We start from the raw sequence: 26,926 nt of genomic DNA, 5'->3' as shown, positions 1-26,926 counted from the left end.
GGGCCACTCAGGTCTGGGACTGGTTCATTCAGGTTGTTTGAGGGAAGAGGCCAAGGAAGAGTCCTAGCTTTGACTCAAGTTAGCTCAGTGGTCCCGGTCACCAAGTCCCTGAGCCTCTGATCTTCATTCTGTACCTGCATGTCACTTGAATCTGTTGGAGGCCCAACATCTTATGAGGTTGACCATCAACTGTGTTACTGTAAGCCTCTGGAGACCTCCACCTCCCTTCCCCTTGAGCAGTGATTGCTTTCCACCTGTCATCTTTTCTCTTCCAATGGCTCAAAGCAGTACTTGACATTAGCTTGTTTCCTCGTGACTTTTTCTTTTTTAAAATCTCCTTTCCTTCCCGACTCGGGTACCAGGAGCACAATAGGAAATAGCTTTCTGACGTGCGCCACTCCAGCCTCTTGCTACCAGAATGAGCCTTTGTCAGGGTTATTGGGGATGTGCCCCTTCTTTGGATGGGCATCTCCTCCATTTCAGGCTTGTTCATGTGCTCGAGAGAGCTTGCTACAGCTGTTGATTTGTCAGAAAGACAAGATAGTGCTTGGTATTTTGAAAGGCCTCAGTGCTGGTCCTCCGTTGGTTTAGAAATCAGTACTCTTTGTATCCACAATCACCGTGAGTTAGTTGGTTTAATTCCTTCCCTCAGGGAGCCTGTAGGGGATTCTCTATGTCTGTGGACATACAACTTTGTGTTCAAGTACATTCACATGAGACTTTGGCATCATTGTTGTAAAAAAAAAAAATACTTAAAATGAACCAAAGAGAAAGCTCAGATTAGATCTGTGAGGCTTTCCAGATCTTGTATTTACTGCTACGGTGGATATTTCTGATGTTTTAAAAAAAAGTCAAGACAAGGACCACATAGAATAAGGGCTGTCGATGTTTTTCATGGACACAGTTTTGTACATTGCAGCATGAGGTACTTGGTGATCAGCAATAATGTTCTGTGCACACGGTTTGGAGCAAGGTTGTCTGGGCAGTTGTGGTGCCTTTGATTAACTTTGTCTCGGATTCTCACATACTTCTCTGTGGTGAGGAGCAGATTCACATCTGCCCTTCTCAGAATCAAGCAGATATATGTAAGCTATTTCTCTGGTTCCATGAACACACCAATGAATATACATGATTCTTCAAGGATCTTATGCTCTAGTTTGGAGAGGTCTGGAAGACTCGTGTGTCCCAGAGCTACTGATTCTGAGGAGAATATGCTAAGGAAACCCTCAGGGTGAGGGAGCGCAAGTCTGTCTAGCCTTATAAAAAGACCTCTCAGAAGAAGGGGTAGTTGTGACAAACCTTGAAATGTTGAGTACTCTTTTGGACAAGGATTAGGGAGTATTGGGTATTGGTGTCTGGGAGGAGAGAGCCATTGGCAGCTTATAGGGTTGAGGAGTAATCAAATTATTACGTGTGTGTGTGTGTGTGTGTGTGTGTGTGCGTGCGTGTGTGTGTGTGTGTGTGTGTGTGTATGTGTGTGTGACCAGAAGTGGCACGGTGGAGCATAAGAGATGAGCTAATTGACTAGTTGGGACAAGAGCATAAAGGTCACAGGACCATGAGAAGTCACCTCCCTACAACAGCAGTTGTACTACAGGTTTCTGTCACAGGAAAACAAAATGTCTACAGCAGGGTCTCTGTCAGGGTCTCTTGAAATCCAGTTGTTTGAAAATACTAGTGTAGTGAAAGGCCACTGTGTTTGACAGGATGCTATTGTTGAAAATCTTCCAGAGAGAAATTGAAGAAAGTAATAATAACTACGCTGTAGGCCCTTTGGAATTTTCCTTAAAGCATAAGGTCATAATATGGAGTCTACAAAGGATGCGATTTTTTTCACAGAAGACATAAGCCTTTGAAGGTTGAGTCTGAGATGTGTCAGGACAGCCTTTCTCTCCGTCTACTCTTACACCTACCGTGGTGGGAGCATTATCCAACGTAGAAGCTGCTTCACTGTAGTCCAGGCTCTTTTTTGTTGTTGTCGTTGTTGGTTGGGCCCCTTTGTCAGCTCTGTAGTGGACACAGTGACACCAGCATTGGTGACACACCGGTGGCTTATGGTTAATTATCAACCAAGGTGATGACCACACACTGTCCTAAGTATCCATGTATTTCACAGCAACAGGTGAAGATGCACTGGACATAGAGACACACAATGCCTGCTGCTTGCTTCGTCAATGTTTTTGGCTTGTCGTTTTTACTTCTTGTTTCACAAATTTGAAAGGTGCTGGGAGCCAACTGTCCGGAACCCCTGCACCGTAGGGCCCAGAAGGGTCTGATTTTTTGGAGTTGTCTCAACTTGAGTGTGACTGAATCTCAGATTACCTTGACCTTTGCCAACATTTTCAGATGAAATAATTTTGCATTAATCCCAGTGGTTTGCCATTTTGACCTCATAATTCCTGTCCTAGGTAACTATCTTAAGGAAATACTTAGATACGCAGATAAAGTGTTATATACAAGAATGTCCACTAAAGCATTATTTACAATAGCAAAAAGTTGAAGCACTATCAGTAGGAAATTGGTTGACTAGCTCCTATAAATAATGGACTGATATGGAGTTTTTTAAAAAATCACATTTTGAAGATTACATAGTGACATGAATAAAAAGCCATCATTTATAAATTTATAAAATCTTTATATGCAAAGAAAGGCTGGGAAGAAACAGGACAAAAGTAGTTTTTTTGTCTATTACTTTTAGGTTTTCAATATTTAAAAAAAAAATAGTCTCATTCAGGCACCGTAGCTAACTTACTGTAATTCTAGCTACTCAGGAGGCTGAGATCTGAGGATTGTAGTTCAAAGCCAGCCCAGGTAGAAAAGTCAGTGAAACCTTTTATCTCCAGTTAATCACTAGGGGAAAACAAGTCAGAAGTGGAGCTGTGGCTCAACTAATAGAATGCTACCCTTAAGCACAAAAGTTCAGGATAGTACTCAGACCCTGAGTATAAGCCCTAGGACCAGCACGTGTGTGTGCTTGCATACACACACACACACACACACACACACACACACACACACACAGCATTAATGATCAAGAAGGATCTGTCACTTTTTTTTTTGTCAGTTGTGGGGCTCGAACTGAGGGCCTAGGTGCTGTCCCTGAGCTCTTTTGCTCAAGGCTAGGAGTCACAGCACCACTTCTGGTTTTCTGGTGGTTAACTGGAGATAAGAGTCTCACAGTCTTTTCTGCCTGGGCTGGTTTCAAACCACAATACCCAGATCTTAGCCTCCTGAGTAACTAAGATTACAGGAGTAAGCCACTAGCACCCGGCTCTAGTCACTATATTACAGTATGCTCCCCAAATTTTATAGTAGTGTCTTGATTGAAGATACCTTATAATCAAAGAAGAGATAACATGAGGCACAATGGCAAAAACTGTTTTAAGGAAACGAACAGAAAGCAAGAGAGGGAATTGTCAAAGTCAAATGAGTGCTTTGGTCTTTGGCTCTTGTTAAGCACAGAGCAGCATTTATTTAAGGCAGCATTTGACTAAGCTAATTCTGAATGCTTCTCAACTCTGGAGACACTGGTTTTAAGTTGCAGGGAAGATTTCAGGTTGGGGCTAATTGAGAGGAGTGTACAGGGTCGTTTTGGGGAGCTTAGTTCTTTACCAGTCTTTTGTTGTTCTTTGGGGCCATTTATTTACTTTTGAGAAAGCCCCTGCAGATCCTTACTTGATCCTTCTTGAGTGCAAAGGTGACATGTTTTCGTGGCAGGGCTGAGTCACTGGTCCCTACGGCTCTGGGAATGGCGCGCAAGTTCCATTCTGTTGTTCTTAACATTCCTCTAGGTTGCCTTTATTTATTTATTTATTGGTCAATGAATGCTTTTGCTTCTGATAGTTCCAGAAATCCCTCTCCACGGTTTTCTCTTCTGTGCTTCTGACGTGGCAGATAGAAGGTCATTAACAGCGTTTCTCCTCTTGCCAGTGGGCTTTGTGCGAGCCTGACTTTGAACGAAGCTCCCGATGACAAAAATTTTAACTCCCGCACCTTGAATCCTCCAGGGAGCTCAAGGCCCAAGTGGAGGAGAAGAAGTCTGAATGGATTCCTCTCATCCCTTCAGCGAGAGCCAGAGGAGAGCGGAGATTTACAGTGAAGGTTCTAAATCAGATCTGGCTGTTAATGTTTTTGTTGAGGAGTTAGGGAGGCTAAAGCTAAAGCGCAGTGTTGTGGTGGAGGTTAATCTACCTCTGCTCTGGAATGCGTGTCCTCTCACCAGGACACTGACACGGGAGAACAGCTGCGAGGCAAGGCCCTGCCTTGGCCTCCGTGCAGGGCACCGCAGGTGGAGGCAGAGGCCTGTGTGCACTGGGACCTGGGTGTGTGTGGACTGAGGGGAAGAGAGACCCACAGAAGTGGCACGTGGCCATTTCGCCAAGTCTTAAGTAAGTTCATCACATGAGCTAAGGAAGCGCAGGCTGGAGTGGGGGGGGGCAGTGGCGAAGGCAAGAGGCTCTGAGATTTTTGTTTTGTTTTGTTCTGTTCTTGTTCTTCTATATTGAAGAGGACTCAGCTCCATTGGACAAAAGCCGCGGCAAGTGAAAGCCAGGAGAAGGGGCTGCTTTGTTTTTTTGTTTGTTTGTTTGTTTTAACATGGCTGTTTTCCCACATGGTGTTTGCTCATCTCCAAACTCTGACTAGGGACACAGAGACATTTCTTTACTCCCTGTCTTCATTCCTGTGTCTTAAGAGTCAGGGTGAATAAGTTGCCAGGGAAAGGCACCTTCGTTGGCTTTCTGAAGACCTCCCGAATCACAACGAGCTGCATGCAAATAATACTATGAACCAGCATTTGGATTTTGCTCTTAGTCACATCTGCGTTTGAATCCAGATTATCTCCTCTACTAGATTTGTAGCCACAGACAAGTAGACTATGAATAATGTCTGCCCTACTGGTTGCCACGTAATAGGTAAAGCCCACAAGATTGTACTAATTGGCAGGGGGACAAATACAGATGCAGTGTGCCGTGTGTCCTGTGGACAAAATAGAAATCTGCTCTTTCTTCATGTGACAGTTGAGCTGCATCCCTCATAACAAAAAGTCAGGAGAAGCAGCCCTGCTCTCTCCAGACAGATAAACCATAATGGCAGTGTGCATATGCCTCTCCAGAGAGGCCTTACCACTGAGTCCTTCCTTTCTAAAGTCTTCAGTACAGCTACCTGGAGGCCAAGAGCTGAGGCTCATGGTTCAAGGCCAGCCTAGGCAGTAGAAGTCTGTGAGACTCTAAAAAATACAAACAACAAAGCAAAACAAAAACACCAGAAAACCAGAAGTAGTGCTGTGGATCAAAGTAGTAGAATGCTAGCCTTGAGCAGAAAAGCTCAAGGACAGTGCCCAGGCCCTGAGTTCAAGCCCCATAACTGACAATTAAAAAAAAAAAAAACAAGTAAGCCAGGTTCCTCAAGACCAAAATGTTTTTTTCTGAGCCACCACCTCCTCCACCATGTTGGGAACTCGGTATGAAGCACAGAGACAAAGGGCCGCAGATGCAGCCTCTACAAGCCTCTGTTTGCCATTTAAAGCCTTGTTATTTCTATTTTTTCCGCTTTGGGCTTTGCTGCCTTAAATATGAGGAAAGCAGTCCAAAGAGAAAGAAGCAGCTTGCACAGTACCTTCTGGGTTTACCATGTCATGATGACCTTGTTATCTCATGGTGGTTTCATTTCTTTGTGGGGTGTGTGTGTGTGTGTGTTGCACTTCCCACTGTCCTGAAGCAACAGGCATGAAGACACTGTGCTCGGGAAGGTAGCATGTCGGGTTCTGTGCTCTCTTTGGAGCTTTGCAGTGTCTCCGTGTCTGGCTTTCATAGGCACCTGAACAAAATGCTAGTTTACCACCCGATACAACTAGTGAAATGCCAGTGTCATCTTACAATTAACAGTAATACTGGTGGCTGTCATCACTCGGCACAGAAGATCTCCCACACAAGCATGACACCGTCACGCCTGCTAATTCACAGGCATTGTGTGAACAGAACTCCTGTACCTTTTATGCTTATTCAAATGAGCACAGTCCAGAGACTTTCATGGAGGGGAGCAATACGGGGAAAGGTTTTTTTGGCTGTGTGTGTGTGTTTTAACACATTTCTGTAGATGAGCCCACAAAGGGTCAACATGGTGGGAAAAAGTTGTGTTGAGGAAAGTAATTAAACAGAGGCAGAGAGATGGGATATTCGTGCTCTTACAGAGAAAATGAGGATAAATTCTGTTAATTATGTGACTTTTCATGGTACTAATGTGATAATAAAGTGCTCTAATTCAGCAAGGGCTTGTCACAATCCAAGCTTAAGGCAGTGACCCTTCCAGTTGGTGAGACCAAGAAGTAACTTTTAAAGCTTTCTGTGGGTGTGCCTCTCTCCCCGTGGTTAGTGTAGAAAACTGCTGCCCGACATGGTCCCAAGACTGCTGGTGAACAAACTGTCTTATCTGAGGCACGGGAGCACTTCTGCTGGCTTTTCTGTTTAGTTCCTGAGGGAAAAAACTGTGAGCAATTCAGAGTATAAATAGCCTGGTGGAGAATTCTAGTCCAATGATTAATAGCACCAAAATGATTCTAATCAGAATGTGGGTGAAATGTTGGTCCACAGGACTTGACTCTGATAGGAATTTATGATAGAGTGATGGAGCGGAAACTTGTTTTCAGGATTGTTGGCATTATTATAATCATGTTGGAATCAGGGGACAGAGTTTGAGGATACTTGTTTGGAAGAGACAGGACAGGTGTGTGTGTGTGTGTGTGTGTGTGTGTGTGTGTGTGTGTGTGTGTGTGTGTGTGTGTGTGTGTGTGTGTGTGTGTGTGTGTGTGTGTGTGTGTGTGTGTGTGTGTGTGTGTGTGTGTGTGTGTGTGTGTGTGTGTGTGTGTGTGTGTAAGGACAGGAGAGTGTCTCTCCATAATCTCATTTACAGCAGGGATAGTCTTTAAATGTTGTTGAGGCAGAATTTCTTCCTTCCTTTTTATTCTTTTCTTTTGCCAATCCTGGGGCTTGAACTCAGGGTCTGGGCACTGTCCCTGAACCTCTTTGTGCTTAAGGCTAGCACTCTACCACTTGAGCCACAGTGCCTCCAGCCTTTCCCAAATAGTTTATTGGAGAGAAGAGTCTCATGGACTTCTCTGCCTGGGCTGTCTTTGAACTGCAATCCTTAGATCTCAGTGTCCTGAGTATCTAGGATTACAAGCATGAGCTAGGGTTATGGGCAGAAGCCACTGGTGCCCGGCTGGCAGAATTTATTTCTGTTACTCTACTAGCAGACTGACCAGAAAATGGCCAAGTTTATAGCGTCCTGTTGTTAGTCACCATCAAGACTTGGAAATTTCAGAAAGTTGGGAACACATCATGCTTTTGTTCGCATGTTGATTCATTCAGCAAATGATGAGCGAAAGGTGAGCACTATGTTAGGTTCTGCGTGCTGGGTACTGAGAGGCTGGTGGTAGGGGATGGAGGAAGGTCAGTACTCCTGGGGAAGATGTCCTCTAAGGGAATCTAAGGCTGGGGAAGAAGTATGTCATCGGAGAGCCCAGAGTGGGGAAGAACGTGGCGTGTTTGTGGGCCTGGGGGGTCGGGATAGGACACATGGCTACGGTGCTCAAGAACCAGAGCTGGAACTTGCCACTCGGGTGGGTGACGGTGGCCAGGCTCTGACCTCTTCAGGCTCTGGAGGATCATCTCTCATTTGGGGTGACTCCTCCAGCCTCTGCCACATTCTTCAAGAATTTTTGTGAGGATCAGTTTTTTTAAAAAAATTTTCTCCAGCAAAAAATGCTTTAAAAAGCATAGTCTTAAAAAATTACGATTCATGAAGAATTACAGCTAATAGAACTTAGCCTGAGTTGTCATACCTGCTTTCTATACAAGGAGATTTATTCCTCTAAATATCAGAAGCCTGGTTTTTTTTTTAATTTTTAAAATTTTATTTATGTGGTACCAAGGAATTGAACCCAGGACCTCATGCATGCTAGGCAAGCACTCTACCAGCCCATATTCCCAGCCCCCAGGTCGGCTTGGTTTCGTTTTTTTCTGTTTGTATTTTTCAGTCACATAGCTGTTCTTTTGACTTCGTATTTTTGTTTTTGCTTTTCAGTCACCTAGCTTTTCTTTTGAGTCAGTCCAAGGGTAAGCAGTGAACTCCACGTTCAGGGTTTGTTCCCCATTGTAAGCTACATCCTGGGCTTCAATCCTCCTTTGTCCATTTCTGGTGTGTCTGACTTGGGTTCTTCTGCTGGTTCCTCTGGCATCTCTGCATTCTCTGTGAGATGGGGTAATGAACAAGTGGCAGTAAGGATTCGTTGGAATGATTGCTCTACATGCCCCATGCCTGACACATGCTGGGTAAAATGGTTCACTATGTGTGTGTGAGTGTGAAAAATGGGAGTCCCACACCAATAAGGCCCAGTTAGATTCATTCACGTGCTCTCATCTTCAATGAAAGAAGGGTTACAACTGGCTTGTGTCGGGCTGATGGTATCTTTGTACATGCAGAGAGCTCTAAATTGCTGACTTTCGAGGGCACAGATTCCTTAGAAGCAGAGAGGAAGGCATGGAGTCAGATGTTTTCTTTCTGGCATGGTTAATTGGTTGTAAAATGCTACCAAGTCTTACAGCTTCTGGTTGAATTAAGTGCCCTGGGAAATCCAGCTGTGAGCAGGTGGGTGTTGGAGGCTTTCCCTGGGTCTCTGTTTGCTGTCTGGGTAAATATGAACCGCCTTTGCATTAGCTTCTGGGACCAGATGCTTTTCCCAACATTTCCCTCCACCCCACACATCAGCTGCCAAAGGGGCTGGGAGCAAAGCAAGCTTGACTACACCTGGAGTTCAAGTGGAAGAACTCTTAGAAAACAAAAAGAACAAAAAGAACCCTCACTTCAGGAGCATTTGTGATTTTAGTTTAGGAGTCCCAGACAGCAAAGCCATAGGGGGCTCTATTCTTTTAGTATTAGAAAGGGAAGAAGGGAGAGTAAGAAGAGGAGAGTTTGGAGTGCTTCACTTGCATATATGTAAATGTCACAACAGATTCCCCCTAGTACAACTACAATACGCTATTAAAAATCATTTTGAAAAGACTGGGAAAAATACTATTATTTTAAATTTTTAAAAATAATGGTCCAGTGGAGCCCTGCTCCAGTCTTCAGACAAGTGATTTGCAGATACTGACTGTGATGGCTACCATTCAGAGCAGAAGGTGTAAACCCAAGCCCCTCTCCCAGATGTGTTTGGTCCGGCTCTGGAGTTGTTTGGAGCGCTGGCAAACTTCATACCTCCCAATATGTATTCTGAGCTTGCCTTGCAGGGCGAGGTCAGGCAGCATGGCCCACGTCACCCTGTGGAGCCAGCTGGCCGGAGAAGGGCTGAGCTGTGCTGCTGTCAGTCTTGCGCTCCTCTGTTTGTGCCCTTCCCAGGAATCTCGGCAGTTCTGCATGCTAGCCTGGCTCACTTGTTGATGCCTCCTGCCTGGGCTGTGGGTGACCTGAGTTTAAAAACACCTGATTTCAAAGTTTCTGTCATTTGGAAAGTACACAGCAATTCTGTATAAGAAAAGAAGTGTGTGTGTGTGTGTGTGTGTGTGTGTGTGTGTGTGTGTGTGTGTGTGTGTGTGTGTGTGTGTTGAACAGTTGAACAGTCCTAATCAGAGTAATCAGAGCATCTGAAATCCAAAATGATCCCAAATTGTGAAATTATTGAGCACAACATAAAAGATGGCCTCATGGGATAGGTTGCAGTTAAAACAGGTGCCCTGCCCTGCCTTATGATGTTACCTTTGGGTAGGTGTGTGAGGCAGGTGTGAACTGAGGATGGATTTCTTCTTTAGTTTGGGGCTCATGTTTGAGGTGTCTTATGCATATGAAAATATTATAAAATCGGAAAAGAATCCCAAATCCAAAATAATTTTGTCCTCAAACACTTTTGATATGGGTTATATTTAAGCATACTCATATGTAAGTATAGATGCACACACAAACGTGTACATACATGTGATCATGACTTAAGAGGAGGCTATAGGATGTTGAGGCTGTAGGGTCAGAAAGTTCCAGGACTCTATGAAATTGTCATTCTGTCTCACATGTCATTTCTGAGGTAGTACCTCCTCCTGCCACCTTCTCAATAATTATTCTGCCACTATCTCCATCTCTGTTTCACCCCAGCTTTCTTGGAGGGCACTGAGGGTACACGCTTTCCCTGCTTTTTCTTCTCCCTGTCCCTCAGAGTTCACGTGTCCTCCAATCTCCCTTAGTTAGTATATACTACGTCTGTATAATATATACTACGATCTCCCTTAATTAGTATATACTACATCTGTGTAATATATACTATGAGGATTTCTCTCTAACGTGTTAAAATTTCTAGCACCCAGCCTCACAACTTCCCATGTTCAATTCTAGTAGAAGGAAACTCATCTCCTTATTTGAGCCTCTCAAGGCTGAGTCCTCCAGCTAGCTTGGTTTGGGCCTGCTTGGCCTGACTCTCTCTAAAGCAGTTGTATAGTCCAGGTGATGCAATGATTCCATCATCTGCACCTCTCTGGTCCAAGTGTGGCGTCAGTCCAAGCCACTGAAATGCCAGCAGTTGAGTGAGGGTGAAACTTCAAATGAGAGTGGAGTGCCATAAAATAGGGGAGAAAGGGGCTCTTTCAACTCATCCCACAGAAAACCACGTGTGAATATTTGCATATGATATTGCAGTGTTCAAGGACCCCCTCCCCCATATAGAACATATGTGGGCTCCAGGTTAAGAATCCCTGGACTAAGGCCAGGCATGGTGACTCAACCTGTGATTCTAGTTACTCAGGGGGCAGAGATCAGGAGCATCACAGTTGGAAGACAGAGGGGGCAAAAAAGTTAGCCAACAAACTAGGTATGGTGACATGAGTATAAATAGGAGGATCATGGTCCAGGGCAGATAGAGAACAACTACAAGATCCTATCTAAAACATAATGGAAGTGAAGAGAACTGGAGCCATAGCTTGGTTGGTAGCCAGCACCTGCCTGGCAAGCATCAGGTCCTCCTCTAAAATAGAATTCCCAGCTTAGATAATTTCCAACTCCTCCTTCCATTTAGCATTTTTTATTTTCATAAAGTATGTACTAATTTTTATGATAAAATGAAGGCTTCTTCAGAGCTCTGCTTCCCCAATTTTCTGGCTCAGATGGAGGCTGTTCACAAGTGACGTGGGGTGGGGTAACCTGAGCTATGGAAGGTCTAAGTGAGTTACTCTTTTGCCTGTGATATCGGTTTAGTTTTATTTTCCTTCAGCCTCTGCATGATATCATGAGAAATCGTGCTTAATAAAGTGTCGGCCTCTATTTTGCATGCTGATTTCAAAATGATGCATTTCCCCTCATATTTGTATGGACTAGAACATAACAGACTTATTGGATCGCCCGTAATATGAACTGGAATAATTGAGAGCTCATGAGATTATCTGTCAGTGCTCCTTGGGCGTTAATGCTCACTGGCTATTTTTACTTGGAGACTGAACTTTAAATCTTAACGAAGAAGCCACTTGTGTGGTTTTTTTTTTTTAAATCTGAACTCAGCTTGGGGGCCCTGTTGGGTTACAGTGATTCTTTTCAGTGGAAGCCATTGCTCAAATTAAATTCATTGTCTCCAATGAGATCTGGGGCTGTGGGATGGCAGACCGCACAGGGAGATTCTAAGACTGGGACGAGAGACCAAGTGGACGGCACCGAGCTGAGAGATTTTAAAGGGTGATGATGATTTAATATTTTCTAAATAACTTCTATCCTTACCAGATTTGGGGCCGTCTTCTTAAGGAAGAGTTTTCCAATTCATTTTCTTTCTGAAAAGAAATTCCTTCTTTCTTCCCCTCTCCCTTTTTTCTCTTCCCTTTTTCCTTCCCTTCCTCCTTCCCTGCCCTCCATTCCTTTCCCCTCTATCTCCTCTTTTCCTCCTTCCCTCCTAGTCACCTTCTCTCCTTCCCTCCATTCATCCAAGTTTTAGAGAAAAGTGAGTTTGTTTCTTTTCCTTGAAGCAAACATCTGCCAAATACCAGTTTAGACAAGCCAGAACCCTTCGCTTTCTCTGTGGTTTGTCCTGAGGATGAGAGAGGAAATTGCATTTTCTTTTTATCCCAAAGCAATTTCATGGAAGTTTTTGGGCTAGATTTCAGTGACACAGATTAGAGTTCCACCCCTCTCCTAGAAGTATTACTGTTTCTGCTACATCACTTCTTCATCTTACTTATCCTATGGCATTGGTGGTTTTTGCTGACGTTTGCAGTCAATCATCTATCAAATCTTAAGCTTCAGTGTATAACTGAATGGTCTTGACTCTCTTATGCGCACAGTTCCTAGGTGACCCAGATGAGGCTGGGCTGGGAGCTCCTGCAGTGAGCTTTCACTGTTTCAGGGCTTGGTCGCCCTCTGTATGCATTGAACTTGGCTTCCATCCGGTGCTTAGTATCCAGTTATTGAATAGAGGACCTGCAAAATGAGGGAATAAATGGATGACCTGAGGAGGTAGGCTGATTGAAGTAAAGAGCAAGACACTCAGAGTTTTACATTCTGGGTTCCCAGTAAGTCAGCAAGATGATCGATAGGAAATCCATCCATGTCAGACTACGAGTTACATGGCCTTTTCTCCTGCTCAGCTGTAGGTGACTGTTCTTAAGAACAAAGACAAGTTTAACTTGGGGATAACACATTGAACACAGATATGTAGATAAAGTTTTGAGTAGGACGTTAAGGACAGCCAGGGTGTAGAATGTGCCCTTTTATGAATTATGCATTTGGGAGGCTAATGAATGATCTAACCGCATGCAAGATGGAGAGCTCTTAACTATTCTTGTTGGAATTAAATGGTGAATCTTAAAGTGCATAGACTGAGAAAAATCACTTATCATTTTAATTTCCTAATAATTCCACCGCTAATTTGTGGCTGTGTTCCCTCTGTTCTGTGCTTGGAAGATCCTTCCTTCTACTTTAACAATAGTGAATGTGTTCATTTCTTTCATTCAAGTAGTGTCTGTACATGGAAAGTTCAGAAACCACTGACGAAAATGAAAAGAAAGATACAAATCTTTGTGTTTGATTTGAAGTTACATGCCATTCGCAGTTACACAGTCAATTTAAGGCACACATTCATTCAGTGCTTTCTGTATACAGCTGTATGGGGAACCGTGGAGAGAAAAAGTCCCCTGAAAGGCACAGGGGTGATGGAGGGGGAAGTTAACCACCCGTGGCTGTAGCACTTTTGTAAGGGACCCTATGAGGAATAAGTGGATTCCTATATTAAAAACCCTTAGAATGGGGGCCCCACTCAGAGTACAGGCTGTGGTGAGCACTTTAGAGTAGAGCAAGAGATGATTCATTCTAGTTGGGGTATTTGGGAGGGTTTTAGAGGTACAGTACTTTTATTCAATATCTGGAAGGAGGAATGAGGATTGTGATGGTATATCAAACCCAGATATTCAGCAGAGGCAGAAAAGAGACTTCCTGATGAAGGCACAGGTCAGAATTTGAGGTGAATGAAGAAGAAGAAGGAGGAGGAAGAGGAAGAGGAAGAAGTCTGGGAGGTGAAATGTAAGTGAACACCATGCCTGGGCGTCATTCGGCCCTGGTGTAGCCTCCACCAGGACACTCAGAACAGATGAGTAGGCTCATGCACTTGACCTTCCCCGGAAAGTACTCAGATTCTCAGTCATCCCAACAGCCAAACATTTTTCCTGGAAATTTGACTTTTAATCACTTCCCTTTTCTTTTGGGAAAAAAAACCCCGACATATATTTCAGACCTTAGTATAATAGATATTATGGGAGAATCAGGGCACAGCAGGCTCACTAGAAAGATTGGTTGGTTGAACAAGTGAATGGGTGAATGAATGAACAACGATGAGCACTTACACCTCCTAGGGGTCGTGTTGAGTGTCCAGGAAGGCTACAGGCCCCGGTTACCGTGGACTTGAACTTCCTGATTTCCTTTCTGTCTCTGTGATGGTCACAGAAGAAACTCATACTGAAACCTTATGTGGAAGAAAAGCAAAAACCTAATATCAGATTCTAAATGAATCTGGCTCACACTTTTAAACATGTATGTGTTGAACAAGGGGATATTACAACTTTTGATTATTCAACCTGTGGCTTTCTGTCTGTGTGAAAGACTTGCAAAGCTGGTGACCAGAAAAATCAATGATCACATGTAGCATAACTGAACCCAAAGAGAGGGCTCCCCAACTCCTCATCCATTCCCTCAGGAAACCCAAGTTCCATGGCTTGTGTGTTGTTCATCATTCCCTGTATTTGGTTCAGCTCCATTGCTAGACCTCTTTGCTGTTACATCATGGCTGAAATGTGTTAGAGAGGGGTCACAAATAGAATGAGACTGGTCATATTAAACTTACAGTTAGAACTGTTCTAGTCAACACATCAGAAAAATCTTATGCCGGCCTAGGTCTAATTTTGAATAGATCTGCTGCAGATGAGTCAACAGCCAGATTTGTTGAGTGATTGAAGGTAATCACACGTCCTAGGGCACCCACACCAGGCAAAGAAGGAGTTCTGTACAGGTAGACTTCAGAGCCAAATGGCCTGTGTTCCAATCCCAGCTCTTCTACTTGCTCAGTGGGAAACCATGGGCAAATTCCACAAATCTCAGTGGTATGAGTAGTGACATGGACTAGAACTAAAACCCCCACAGGACTGGAGAGGAAGAAGTAAATCTGTCCTTGTTCACCCCTCAGGACCTTACACTTGGCATCATTCTCATGTTTGCGAGAGTGACCACAGAGGTGAAGCTCCCAGGCACCACGTCCTCCTCTCTCTGCTTGGCCCTAGAAGGCAGGTCACTGATTTGTCACTGAAGCCAAACTTGCTGCCTGCTCTCCATCTTTTGCAGCCTGCTGCAAAAGGGAGGGATTTATACCAGCCTAAGCCTGACACTTTACTCAAAAATCTATCCCCAAGTCTGCAGGAATGCCCTTGAGACTGGGTTCCTTATAATGAATGGGAACAGTTAAAGCGAATGTGTCTGTCTGTCCCCTAAGAGGAACGCACAGAAACTTGGTTTTGTTTTCTTGCCTCATTCCCGTTGCCTGTCAAACTGTGAGAGTAATTTCAAATGTCTTCCCAGGACCAGTTTGTACCTTAACACATTTTGGCCAGAAACTCTCAGCATTTTGGGAACATTTGCAAAAGGGACTTTATGAGGATAAACAATCTCTCTACCACATGAGGGGTTTACCTGTCTTGGGGGGGGAGGGGCGCGGGGAATCTCTTCTCATTTAATGTCCAGTCATACTTTGCTAGGGAAACTAGTTGGGCCAGAAAAGCAGAAGTTAGTGCTAAATCCCAGAACTCTGGCTTTGATGCTTTCTTGTGACATCTCCAAGGAATGGCAATGTATTATTATTTTTTTTATTGTAAAGATACTATACAGAGAGTTACAGTTACATGAGTGAGGTATTGAGTACACTTCCTCTTGAACATTGTTACCCCCTCCATTGTTTTCCCCCTACCATCCCCCCCCTCCCTCCCTTCCCCAAGGTTCTTTTTTTTTTAAATTGTGATTAAGTGATTACATAATTTCCGGAATTTCACAGTATTGTGGAATAATGATGTTCATTTAAAGTCACAAGTTCATTCTAACTTTCCTGGAGTAAATTGTCTATCACAGTCTGTAACATATAATGGTGTTCACATGTTATATACCATATATGTGATCAGCAGCATGGGGATATTTAGTAGTGGTTCAACCAGATGAGTGGGAGTTCTTTGTTTCTTAAGTCCTGTTAGTTTTGTCGTATTGCCTAACATTTTGGATTTAGCATCCGCTTATCAGGGAGACCATGTACCGTTTGTCTCTTCTTTCTTGGCTTATCTCGCTCAACATGATTCCTTCTAGCTCCATCCATTTCCCTGCAAATGCCATTATTTTGTCATTTCTAATGGGTGCATAATATTCCATTGTATATAGATACCACAATTTTTGGATCCATTCATCTGTGGTGGGGCATCTAGGTTGTTTCCATATCCTAGCTATTGCGAACAGTGCTGCAATAAACATGGAGGTGCACGTGTCCTTGTATATTGGTTCCTGTTGTTCAGGGTAAATGAATGGCAATGTATTCTTTCTCCCCAGGCCCCTTTTCCTCTCCTCCTTTTCTCTACCTAGGAGATGTGTCTTCTAGCATGAGGAGACCTGTTTGCATCAGGTCATTTTTCTTAAAACTATTTTTAACCTCTTTAATCAGCTGCTATGCTATTCCAACACCTCTCCCTGTCTGCCCCCCCCCTTAAATCTTTGCCACTAATTATGTTCTTCTACCAAGGCCAAACTCTGAGCTCTGAGGTAATGGATCCTTTTCAAGTTGATCATGTTCTTCCCTTTGGGCTGAAAGCACTTTCCAGAAATTCTTAAGATTGGAGGGACTTGGCTAGGGGAAAAGGTGAGCATCTTGAAGTCAGTGGCCAATAATAGGGGAAGCCACATGCCTTCCCCCTGAGATCCTCAACATAGTGCCACCACTTGGTACCTTTCCACTATCCTTGGAGGGGAGGGAGGGGAGATTTGCTCCATTTGCATAGAACCTCCTCATCCATTTATTCCCTTTCTCCCCCCCCCACACCTCTCAGGCCAAACTTAGGGGGGAATTAAAGTCCTCAAGGGTGTTCTCTTCTTCGTGGTGCATTTTATATCAGAAGGGAGAGGAGGTCAGCCCTTGGGCTCAGCCCCCTCAGTCTGCCCTCGTGGCCACTCCAGGACTTTGGCAGAATTCTGGGTGTCAAATTTTCACATGGATGAACTGTACCCTACCACTTCTTCTGTGTAGCAGGAGCCAGAACGGTTGTCTTTGACATGCAACACAGGGTTTTCTCTTACTGTTTTTACCTGTCCTGTTTTCAAGGGAAGGTTTCATTTCCATGGTGGAAGCACACTTGTTTACCGGTTTGTGAGCCTGGTTATCTCTGAGGGCTGCAGCAAGGTGGTGGTGGCCTTTCTGAGACGACCCCTAATAGCCCCGAGGTTCTAGGCACGGATGGGTGCTTTCTGGTTAAATATTTTTAGTGGGGAGAATTCTTGTCCTCCAGGAATGTGTCCTTGCTGATTTCTGGGCTCTGTGTTTTGCCATAGCTAAGGTGGTAGCAATACCTGTGGACATAATCCCTTCTTTAAAAAAAAAATTAAACATGGGGCTGGGAAGGTGGCTCAGTGGTAGAGTGCTTGCCTTGCATGCATGAGGCCCTGGGTTCGAGTCCGGCAGAAAAAGCTGGAAGTGGCACTGTGGCTCAAGTGGTAGAGCACTAGCCTTGAGCTGAAGAGCTGAGGGACAGCGCCCAGACCCACAGTTCAGGCCCCATGACCGGCCAAAAAATTTTTTTTTAATTATTTTATTTCTTGTTATTCTAAAAGTGATATACAGAGGGATTACAATCCCAAGAGTCAGGTAATGAGTACATTTCCTTTCATACAGTATCTTCTGTTCCCTCACACTCTCCCAGTCCCTCCCTTCCATCTCCACCCACCAGTTGTCTGGTTCACTTTCATCCGTGTGCAGTGAACTCCACTGCTGCACGTTTTCACCCTTTTCCCTTCTAGTTCTCTGCCCTCCCCTCTGAAGATATACAGAACCATCAAAAAAGAGTTCTCGGGGTCCATATTTTAGAGTTTGTTTGGAGATATCTCTATCGCTATCTAGCTATATCTAATTTTATATAACTATAAAGAGGTGTGTAGGCCTTGCACCTTGGTGGTGTGTCCTCTCTACCCAGGTGCTGTGTGGTGGATGAGCGGTGTGAACTTCATCCACAAGTGAACTCAGAGTTGTTTCTGCCCAGCATGGACCCAGCATGTATCCCCACCTCCCAAACCTCCTTCGGCTAGGATCATCTGCAGGGCCATCAGGGGCTTTGGGGGGAGTCTTAAGATTGCAAACAGGGTTTTATGTCTTAGGTTTTAGATGGGCCCTTGACAGGACCTTCTTTCCAGTCTGGACATTATGGGAGCAGCTGCTAACAAGCAAATGTGATTTTTTTTTCCAGACTTAGGGCTGGAGGAGGTAAAACCTCAACCTGCTCAGTCCAGATCCATTGCAATACTTTGCATACTAATTAATGATGTACAAGCTGTTGTCTAATGGACAGTTTTACTGTGTGTGCCCTTCAGTTCTGACTAGCTGGAGTCCCCCATGATTTAGGCTACCAGCTCTTCCATTTATGTATGAATCTTGGTCTTTGGGTAAAGCTCTCGTAGACATTACTGCCCTTCTTCGGTGATTCTTATTTCTTTTTTGTAAGCCACTCTATGAAGCTATAGTTCTCAATCAGTGCATAAAGATGTGTTTCTATTTTAACCTTCACATTTAGAGAGTGGGAGAAAACACCCCTTTTCCTGGTCTGAAAAATCTCAGCATTTTTAAGGCTAGGCTATATGCGCACTTGGTAGAGAGGAATGGTTATTTGCCTGAAACAGTCTCAATACTCAGCCTACATATTTCATTTAATTTTCATTAACTTTCTGCAATGGATTCTGATAATACCTCCCATTTGCAGAGGAGAAAACTGAGGCACAGTGAGATTAATTTATCCAAAGTCACAAAGTTAAAAACAGCAAAGATGATGATGGAACCCGCCCAGTGGTCCTTTAAAGAGGCACAATCCAATTACTTCTGCATATATTTTTTTTGAGGCCACTGAAATTCAAGGAGTTGTTGTTTTTTAGTTTCCAGTAGAAGCTGTCTTTTCTAGTACACTTTATTTCTGTCCGTATTAAGGAAAGCTCCAATTTCTTTGGAGACTCTAGATTCTGCCTAGTTGAGCCAGAATTTACTAAAATCTATGGCTTCTGTGTGTCTGCCATGCGCTGTGTGTACAGGCGTGAATCATTGTTTTTGTTTTTAACATCCTCCTATAGAAGATTTTGATCTTATCATTTGAACACCATTATATTTACCTCCAAAAGGCCACACACAGTATTTGAGCAGGATACTGAATATCTAGCTATCCACTAGTGAAAAAGCAATGCAACTATATCACTGAATCAAACAATTTTGTCCTACAATGTATGTGTCTGGTTCAATTAGCTCAATAATGGGCTCAATGCCCTACGTCATCCTGATGGATGACCCTAAACACGGCTCTCAATAGGATGTCACCTTTGGTTTTATGACTGTCACTTTCCTTAATTGAAGTGGTAGACTAAAAAGTTCAAGAGCTCAAGTGTGGAGCTCTTATTGGATTGTTTTTTGAGGCGCCAGCATTATACTGGAAGGATCACACAAGTAAACGTCACAGCAGGTCTCATAATCATTAGTAACTGTGCAAGCATTGTCCTACCTCCTGAATTCTCATTTTTTTCTCCTATAAACTAAGGAGGCTAGTTAAAAAGCATGGCAAAAGTCACTTAGAAAGTTCTACAATTCATGGAAAACTTGTACCATGACTAGTCTTGTTGGTAATTGACATAATTCATTTTGAGCCAGAGATTCAATCCCTTTGGTGAGTCTTTGTGGTCCTGCCTTTCAAATGCATTTCCTCCTCCTTGGCATGCCTAATTTATAGGCCCTCTGTGAGGATTCAGTTGAGATATTGAGTGTTTTAGTACTTTAATATTTGGGGTGGAAGTTAACAGAAAAGTGTTGGGGTTTTTGCTACTTGTACAGTCACCCCTGGTTGGGGGGGGGGTTGAGTTAAAAAGGAGTTTGATGGTAGCTTTTATGGGGCTCTCTGGAACTCTCCCGTGGCTCCCTCCCTGCTGTGGGTCAGTTTCCCACAGTTGGGGAAGGGCAGTCACACTCTTTTGCCTCACAACTCGTTATCAGACATATCAGCCACACAAGGAATTCAGCAATTCACTGGACAGAAGTAAAGTTTGGAGTGAGAGGAGCCTCTGCTCCGTCAGGAGCGCCTGTGGAAGGCGAGATGGTCTGAGCAGAGACCAGTGGACACGCATGTGTCCCCAGGCTTGCGAAGGCTCTGTTCACCCAGCCCAATCCATCATCCCCCCCCAAACTGCGGTCTGCGCCTAACTCTCCTTCTCTTCATGAGGGTATTTTTAACTCTTACAGGTTCCTTTAAGGAAGCATGATCTGAAAGGGTCAGGCACTTGCCTTCTGCTAGGAAGGAAAACTTTGAGAGAATTCCTAAGGTCCTCCCTCGGGTAGGACTGGCTTTCCCCCAAAGAACCGCCCTCCACAGTGTCTTTGCCACATAAGGGCTGGTGGCAGGCCCCAGGCACCCGTGGATGGCTATGTCTTCCCCACAACAGATGGGTCTTCAATTTCAGCAAGTGATCCATGGCTGAGAGGGAGGGCCGCTGGGTTCTGCAGCCAGCGGTCAAGTGGCCAGGCAGCTTAGGGCAACAGGGGATCTGCTGCTGCGTGCCGGGCATAGCTTTTGTGCTAATGACGGATTGCTGACAGGCATCTCTTTCCTGCTCGTCTTGGAGGCAGAAGATTCCCGGCTATCTTGATTCTGTTACTCTCTGGCAGAGCCCACGTCCTGTTTGCCTGTCTTTCAAAGCCCATTTTGGCACCAGATGGAGCCCCTCACAGTGGCTAGCAGTTGTCTGACTTGAAGATGCCAGGGAGGCTCTGTGTGTGTGTGTGTGTGTGTGTGTGTGTGTGTGTGTGTGTGTGTGTGTGTGTGTGTGTGTGTGTGTGTGTGTGTGTGTGTGTGTGTGTGTGTGTGTGTGTGTGTGTGTGTGTGTGTGTGTGTGTGTGTGTGTGTGTGTGTGTGTACGTACATGTATGCATGTGCACGTGTGCACTAACAGTTCTTTCTAACACAATCTGAATTTGGCTGTCTGGTCTGGCCTCAAAAGGCTTAAACACACATAGGCAGCCAGTAGCACCAGCTCCTGGGGCAGGAAGGGAGGGTCCGGCGGAACTCTTTCCCTTCACCATGTCCTGGTTACTGTGTGAACATAATAATACCGATCAATCCTCTTACTGGTGCCATGGCTCTTATTTACTCTTATTAAGACAATTGCTTTTGATCCTACAGTTGCTATCCGAGTTACAATTACTATAAATATCATCCCTGTGGTTCTGTTCACCAAACCACCGTGCTATGCTGTGTAAGGCTTCTGATCATCCCTGTCTGAATTTAAATTCTAAATGCGCATGTAACTCTATCTGCTCACTTTTGAGCAAGTTATTTAATTTCTCTGGCTCTCCACTTTCTCATCAGATAGGATTCACAGTTGAGGTTCTTTTAGAAGGGTCATTTGGAGGACCGTGTTTGAAGTTCAGAGCACCATACCCAGCACTTGTGTGCGCTTGATACATAGTGCTTACTATGTGTGAGAAAACTCTTCGTCATCGTGTCAGTTTGTTTTTACCATCACCTTGAAGAGTGGGAAGCCTTATGCCTATTTTACAGATGAGGCAAGTTGAGGTTCAGACTCCTGACCCCAGAATCACACAGGTAAGAATAAGGCTTCCTTACTCTTACAAAATCATCTAGGGAGGCGGTGGCATTCCCACCATGCTACACCATGTCTCATTACCAAGCTAGCATTGCTCAGGCCTCTCTGAGGCTGGGAATAGCTTTCAAACATACTCTAATATAACCTTGGAAGAAGCAACTGTTATTATTTTTTTCTTTTGCATCTTGGGCCTTTGGATACAGAACTGGGTTCCAGTAATCAGGGACGCTCATGACCGCTAACTCTGCCATGTTAAATGGTTTCTGCGAGTCCAGATGATCTGTGCAGTCACCTGTGTGAGGCTCCTACAGATGGGAAAAGTGCATAGGCAACACATGGCTTTTGACCACGTCCTCAGACTCCTTTCCTTTTTCACGTCTACTTAGTTGAAAGAGGGCCCAAGTCAGTAGCTGTGCAATTAGCTTGTGCATTTGTAGTGCTGTTCTTGGGCACTGGAAAAGAGGCTTGGACTTGGTTCACTGTACACAGCTAGGATTCCCAGGGTCCAGGAGTCATTTGTCATGGATAAAAGGTTGATAAGCTCTGGCCTCTGTGGAGAGAAGCTGGAAACCGTGTCCAGTGATTATCCATCCAGGAGCCTGCCCTCCTCCTGGGCCATCAAAGGTTGTGTAATGTTGGAAGAGCTATTTTAAGATGTTTACATCGTAAAATCTTGGGTTGAAAGTCTTTGCTTCCCTTTAAAGAGTTATTCCCATACCATTTTCTCATCTTGGCATATTCTGAGAGGCCAGAACTTCCTCGGAGGCCCTGCACAGATTAGTATTCAGAAATTGGTTGAACTTGGTGCATCTCTGCGCAACATCCTAATGTTAATGGAGGTAGACAGACATCCTGCTCAGGGCTGAATTCATACAGAGGTCATGGAGTGATGGTCGCTCTTTACGAGTTACTTGTCTTGAGGTGGCAGCAGTCTTACGCCAGTGGAGATTTGAAGTAAAAAAAAAATCCTAAAAAAATTAATTGATCAGAATTTCAATTCATGCTGATATTTTTGGGAAAAAAATTTTTGGACCTGAAATTTCATAGAACCACGTCATGTAGGCCTACAAGCAAAAAGGAGTTTAGATGGCTTTAGAGCTCCTTTTTTTTTGCCCCAAGCAGAAAACAGATGGAACGGCTTAACAGTAGCTGGTCAGCACAGATGCTTTCACATGACGCCTTTGACACCTGTCACCTTTCCCTGATGACTCTGACAACTGTGATCGTTACATAAGGAACAACTCGGAAAGCTCTCGGTGACCCATGCAAGGACGCTTTTGAGAGTTAACATGTTCATAGGGCAGCACAAACGGGATTCCTTTCACCCAATTGGAATTATTTGGCCACTTCACAAGTAAAACCCGGGGATCTCGCCACAGAACCAAATTCAGAAACCAAGGTGGCAGTTAAGGTGGGAAGATGATCTGCATTGAACCACAGACACCTTTCCACAGCAGGCCTCTAAGAAAAATGTTCAGGAAATACTAGAGAAGCCAGAGGAGCTCAGTCAGTGCGTGAATCCTACCCAACTTCTCCCGGGTACTGCTAATTAGGACGTTTTATTTAGAGGTGTTAAGATGAAAGTGTTTACCATCTCCTTACGTTTGTCTAGTATGTGTTTTGCTCTTCGTCACCTGTGAATTTATAGGGCTAAAATTACATGTTGTGCTTGGGGAGCAGGAAGAATTCTCAGCCAATTAGATCCAATTGGACCCTGCCTTAAATTATGGTGAGGATCTTCTCTCTGTATGAGTGAAAACACCTCTGGGGTGTGGGGGGAGCGCGAGGGGAGGTTACTTCTCTTGTGAAATCAGCTGGAAATACTAAGAGTGTTTACTTCATAAAGAAGGTCCAGCCAAGATGCGAAAGCAATTCTTAGGCTCCAAGTACAATGCTGTCTCCAATGCAACTTGGTACCTACTCTTTCAACTCCAGTGCCAGGACTGGAAAGCTGACTGTGTTCATCTTGTTTCTCCACAGGTTCTTCTTGAAGTTTTTCCTCAAATGTAACCAGAATTGCCTAAAGAATGCGGGAAACCCACGTGACATGAGGAGATTTCAGGTGGGTGGCTCTTGCCTTGCTTAGCCCTTTGTAGCCACTTGGACTTTAGGAGAGAGGAAAGGCTAGGGTATAGTCACTTTCCCTGGAGGGGAGGAGCAGGTGCGGCCCTTGGTCCCCTGAGTATCTGTAATCTCAGTGCTGTTTCTGTGCCACGGGCATGGGGGTTGAAACACCTGTGCTTACTGCCAGAGGCAGCGGTGTCTTGGAGCTTGGTTTTGCCAAGCTGAAACACCCACAGATTATATCAGTTGCATAGAAATGAGAGATGATTTCCCTAATAATCTGTAAGTAGAAATCCAGCACCAGATATGGTAGCTCATGCCTATAATCCCAGCTACGTAGGAGGCAGAGATCTGGAGTCTGAGGCCTGCCTGGAGAAACAGATAGTGAGAGTCTATCTCAGTCAACAAGTGGGATTGCTATCCAGGTCTAGTTCTGAGCAAAAACGCCAGATCCTTTCTGAAGAATAACAAAAGAAAAAAATGGCAGCTCCTTCGTACAACCACTTAAAAGATAATAAAAATATAATTTAGACAAAAACAGGGGAAAAAAAGGCCGGGGATGTGGCTCGAGTGATAGAGTACTTGGCTACCCAGCAGCCTGAGTCTTTGAGTTCAAACTCTGGTACCAGTGGAAATAAAAAAAAAAAAGGAAGAAAAATGAAAAAACAGTCCATAAAGGGTAAAACTTGGGGAACTGCCATTTTGCTCTGTGTTTCTCTCATGCCGTCTTGGAAACGGCTGGCAGGGGTTGCAGGTTATAAACGGCCCCTGTGAAGCAGGGCATGTCTAGAGCAATATGGCAGGCCCTCTTTCTTCCACAGTGTCTTGTATATCGCATTTAAACATTCTCAAACGCCAGGCAGATCTACCACCACTGAAAACACGGGTGCCGTGCCAGCCTCACAGCAATGTCTGTCCATTCTCTAATGGATGAGGCCCCCAAATCAAATGGCTTACCTTCTAAGGGAAAAGATGGCACTTTGTTTTGAGGAGGGGCTGCTGAACTCTGGCCATGGTGCTGCACCTAGAATCCCCTGGAGACCTTATTAAAATACTGAGTGAGGAGTGGGGGGAGGGTGTGGAGACTGGAATTCTACATTTCTAACAAGCTCCCAGGTGAGGCCAGAGCTATGGAGGAGTTAAAAATTTTCCTTACATTGCCCCCTGTCGGAACTCCATTGCTCCATGCTTTGCGTGGTTGGTGTTGATGTGTTCTTGTCCGCTCTGTCAGAAATAGAGGGTGGTGTTTGACACATGCTCTCTTCTCTACTTTTATGGTGTAAGTATAGATTTCAATGTGTGATCTCTGAGAGGCTCTAGAGAAAATGTAGCTGCACATTCTCTGAGGGGAGAAAAAGGAGTGATTCTGAGCACTGACTGTGGATGTCACTGTCTCCTCGTCTCCAAAGACGATATTTAAAAGATAGGAGACATTAGTCTCATTGAAGAATAAATCCTGGAAATCACTCCTGAGATTCTGAGCTCTTTCTACAGAATCATCTCAGTCTCACCAACTTACTCCTAGAAAGACATGAATGAAAAGAATCCACAGCTTCTAGGTTCTCAGAAACTGTTGTCCCTGACCAACTTTTGGCCCTAAGTTATATGAGCTTGGAGGATCCCAAAGAGGAATAGTGTGTGTGTGTGTGTGTGTGTGTGTGTGTGTGTGTGTGTGTGTGTGTGTGTGTGTGTGTGTGTGTGTGTGTGTGTGTGTGTGTGTGTGTGTGTGTGTGTGTGTACATTGCCTTGGTGGCAATGGGTATTTCCTGTGTGTGGTAGGATGTTTGGAGGTGTCACCCACTGGATATCAATAGAGAATATCCCTAACCAAGACCCGAGAAGTATGCCATCCATTGCCAAATGTCCCCTAGTTGGGAAGAAGAGGAAGTTGGAATGTGCCTCTGATTGCAATCCCATGGTTCCTTTCTATTCCTGATCATTTCTGGAAAACTTCCTAGTGGCCAAACACCACACCCTAGGATGAGGCACAAGAGCCACCTGAGCCAGGTCCATATTGACCGACAAATACAAATGACCACGGAAGGGTTAAGCAAGAGTAATGGAGGCAGTGAATTCGATCAGAATACATTGTATGCATGTATGAAAGCACCACAGTGAAACCCCTTGGCAAGCGCAGCTCCCGAGATGTGCAGTGTTAGTCCATTTTTCCTCACGGAAGGTTAGGAAAATGCTGGCTTTCATGGAGCCCGCTTGGGCTGCTCTTGAGCAGTGGAGGTGTGGGCCAGTTCTCCAAGGCCGGGAAGCCCGCTAGCTCCATGGAGTCCTCAAGTGGAGATGGCCAGGTCTCAGGGCTGAGCCCGGGGTGCGGTGGCCTTTCCCTCCCATCTGTCTCCTCTGTCCAGGAGAGAGGGCATGTGGAGAAGGTTCTTTCTGAACAAGGCCCATCATTTCATCGTTTGTTCATCGTGCACACATCGGGAAGCCAGACTTTTTTTTTTTTTGTATGTCTGCTGCCTCTGAGAAGGACGACAGACTGTCTTTGTGGTATGGGGAAAAAAAAAATTCCCTGGCCTCCGATTTCCGTATCACGACGGCTGGAGCCGCTGATGCCAGAAGCCTGAGGCCTGGCAACAGTGGGTCTGCTCCCATCCACTGTCACGGACAACTTCTCTCCTGGCGTTCTGGGTGCTCCCCGGGCCAGCCTGGCCCTCCCACGGCATGTCAGAATGTTGTCTCTTGTGAGCAGCCATCAGGGGGGCTGTGTAGGTGACAGAGGAGGACACGAGAAAGGTTGTTGATCTCCTGACACGTAAAGATGTTCTGTCAGAAAAACCCAGCCTCACCGCTGCCGGGCTTGTGGTGTGTACACAGAGACTGCTTAATTACACAGGTCGTGTCAATTAGTGTGACCTGAGTGTTTCCAAGAAATTAATCACTTGCGGCAGAGCTTAGCCGCGTGCATACTTTATGGCATAAACCCTCTAGAAAAATCTGGCATAATCTCCCCCCCCTAAAAAAAGATTTATAATGGATGTTTTCTTTTGAAATTCATAGACTGTGATTAGAGAAACGAACGTGTTTAAACCCAACCGTGGATATAGACGGCATTTAGTTGTGGCGGTTGTAGGGAGGTAGGAGGAAGGAGAAGGGGGTGAATTGGGGATAAAGACACATTGAGAAGATCAGTGTGACTACAGGAGCTCATTTCTCCTTCTCTTCCTCTTCCTCCCTCCCCCCTTCTCTTCCTCCTTCTCCTCTTCCTTCTCTTCCCCCTCCTCCTTTTTGTGTGCTGTACTAAGGTTTGAACTCAGGGCCTTTCCCTCTAGCTTGGCTTTTGTGTGTGTGTGTGTGTGTGTGGATCATGAGGCTTGAACTCTGGGTCGGGGCGCTGTCCCTCAGCTCTTCAGCTCAAGGCGAGCGCTCTACCACTTGAGCCACAGCGCTACTTCTGGTTTTCTGGTGGTTTATTTGAGAGAAGAATCTCACAGACTTTTCTGCCTGGGCTGGCTTTGAACTTCAATCCTCA

At 44.8% G+C, this 26,926-nt stretch overlaps 1 protein-coding gene across 6 annotated transcripts in view; it reads left to right on the top strand.

Annotated features, from left to right (window-relative positions):
• Ebf1 (EBF transcription factor 1) overlaps positions 1–26,926 on the top strand; it is a 415,064-nt gene that overhangs the window by 250,285 nt on the left and 137,853 nt on the right. For all 6 annotated transcript variants that reach the window (XM_069993923.1, XM_069993925.1, XM_069993924.1 and 3 more), the window contains one exon: positions 23,356–23,437. In XM_069993923.1, coding sequence (XP_069850024.1) covers positions 23,356–23,437 — 82 coding nt within the window. The remainder of the gene's footprint in view (positions 1–23,355; positions 23,438–26,926) is intronic.

Source organism: Dipodomys merriami, unplaced genomic scaffold, assembly GCF_024711535.1.
Source record: "Dipodomys merriami isolate MVZ:Mamm:240054 unplaced genomic scaffold, mDipMer1.0.p SCAF_44, whole genome shotgun sequence".
Taxonomy (NCBI): Eukaryota; Metazoa; Chordata; class Mammalia; order Rodentia; family Heteromyidae; genus Dipodomys; species Dipodomys merriami.
The sequence above is the reverse complement of the archived record's forward strand: the minus strand, read 5'-3'. Positions and strand labels throughout refer to the sequence as shown.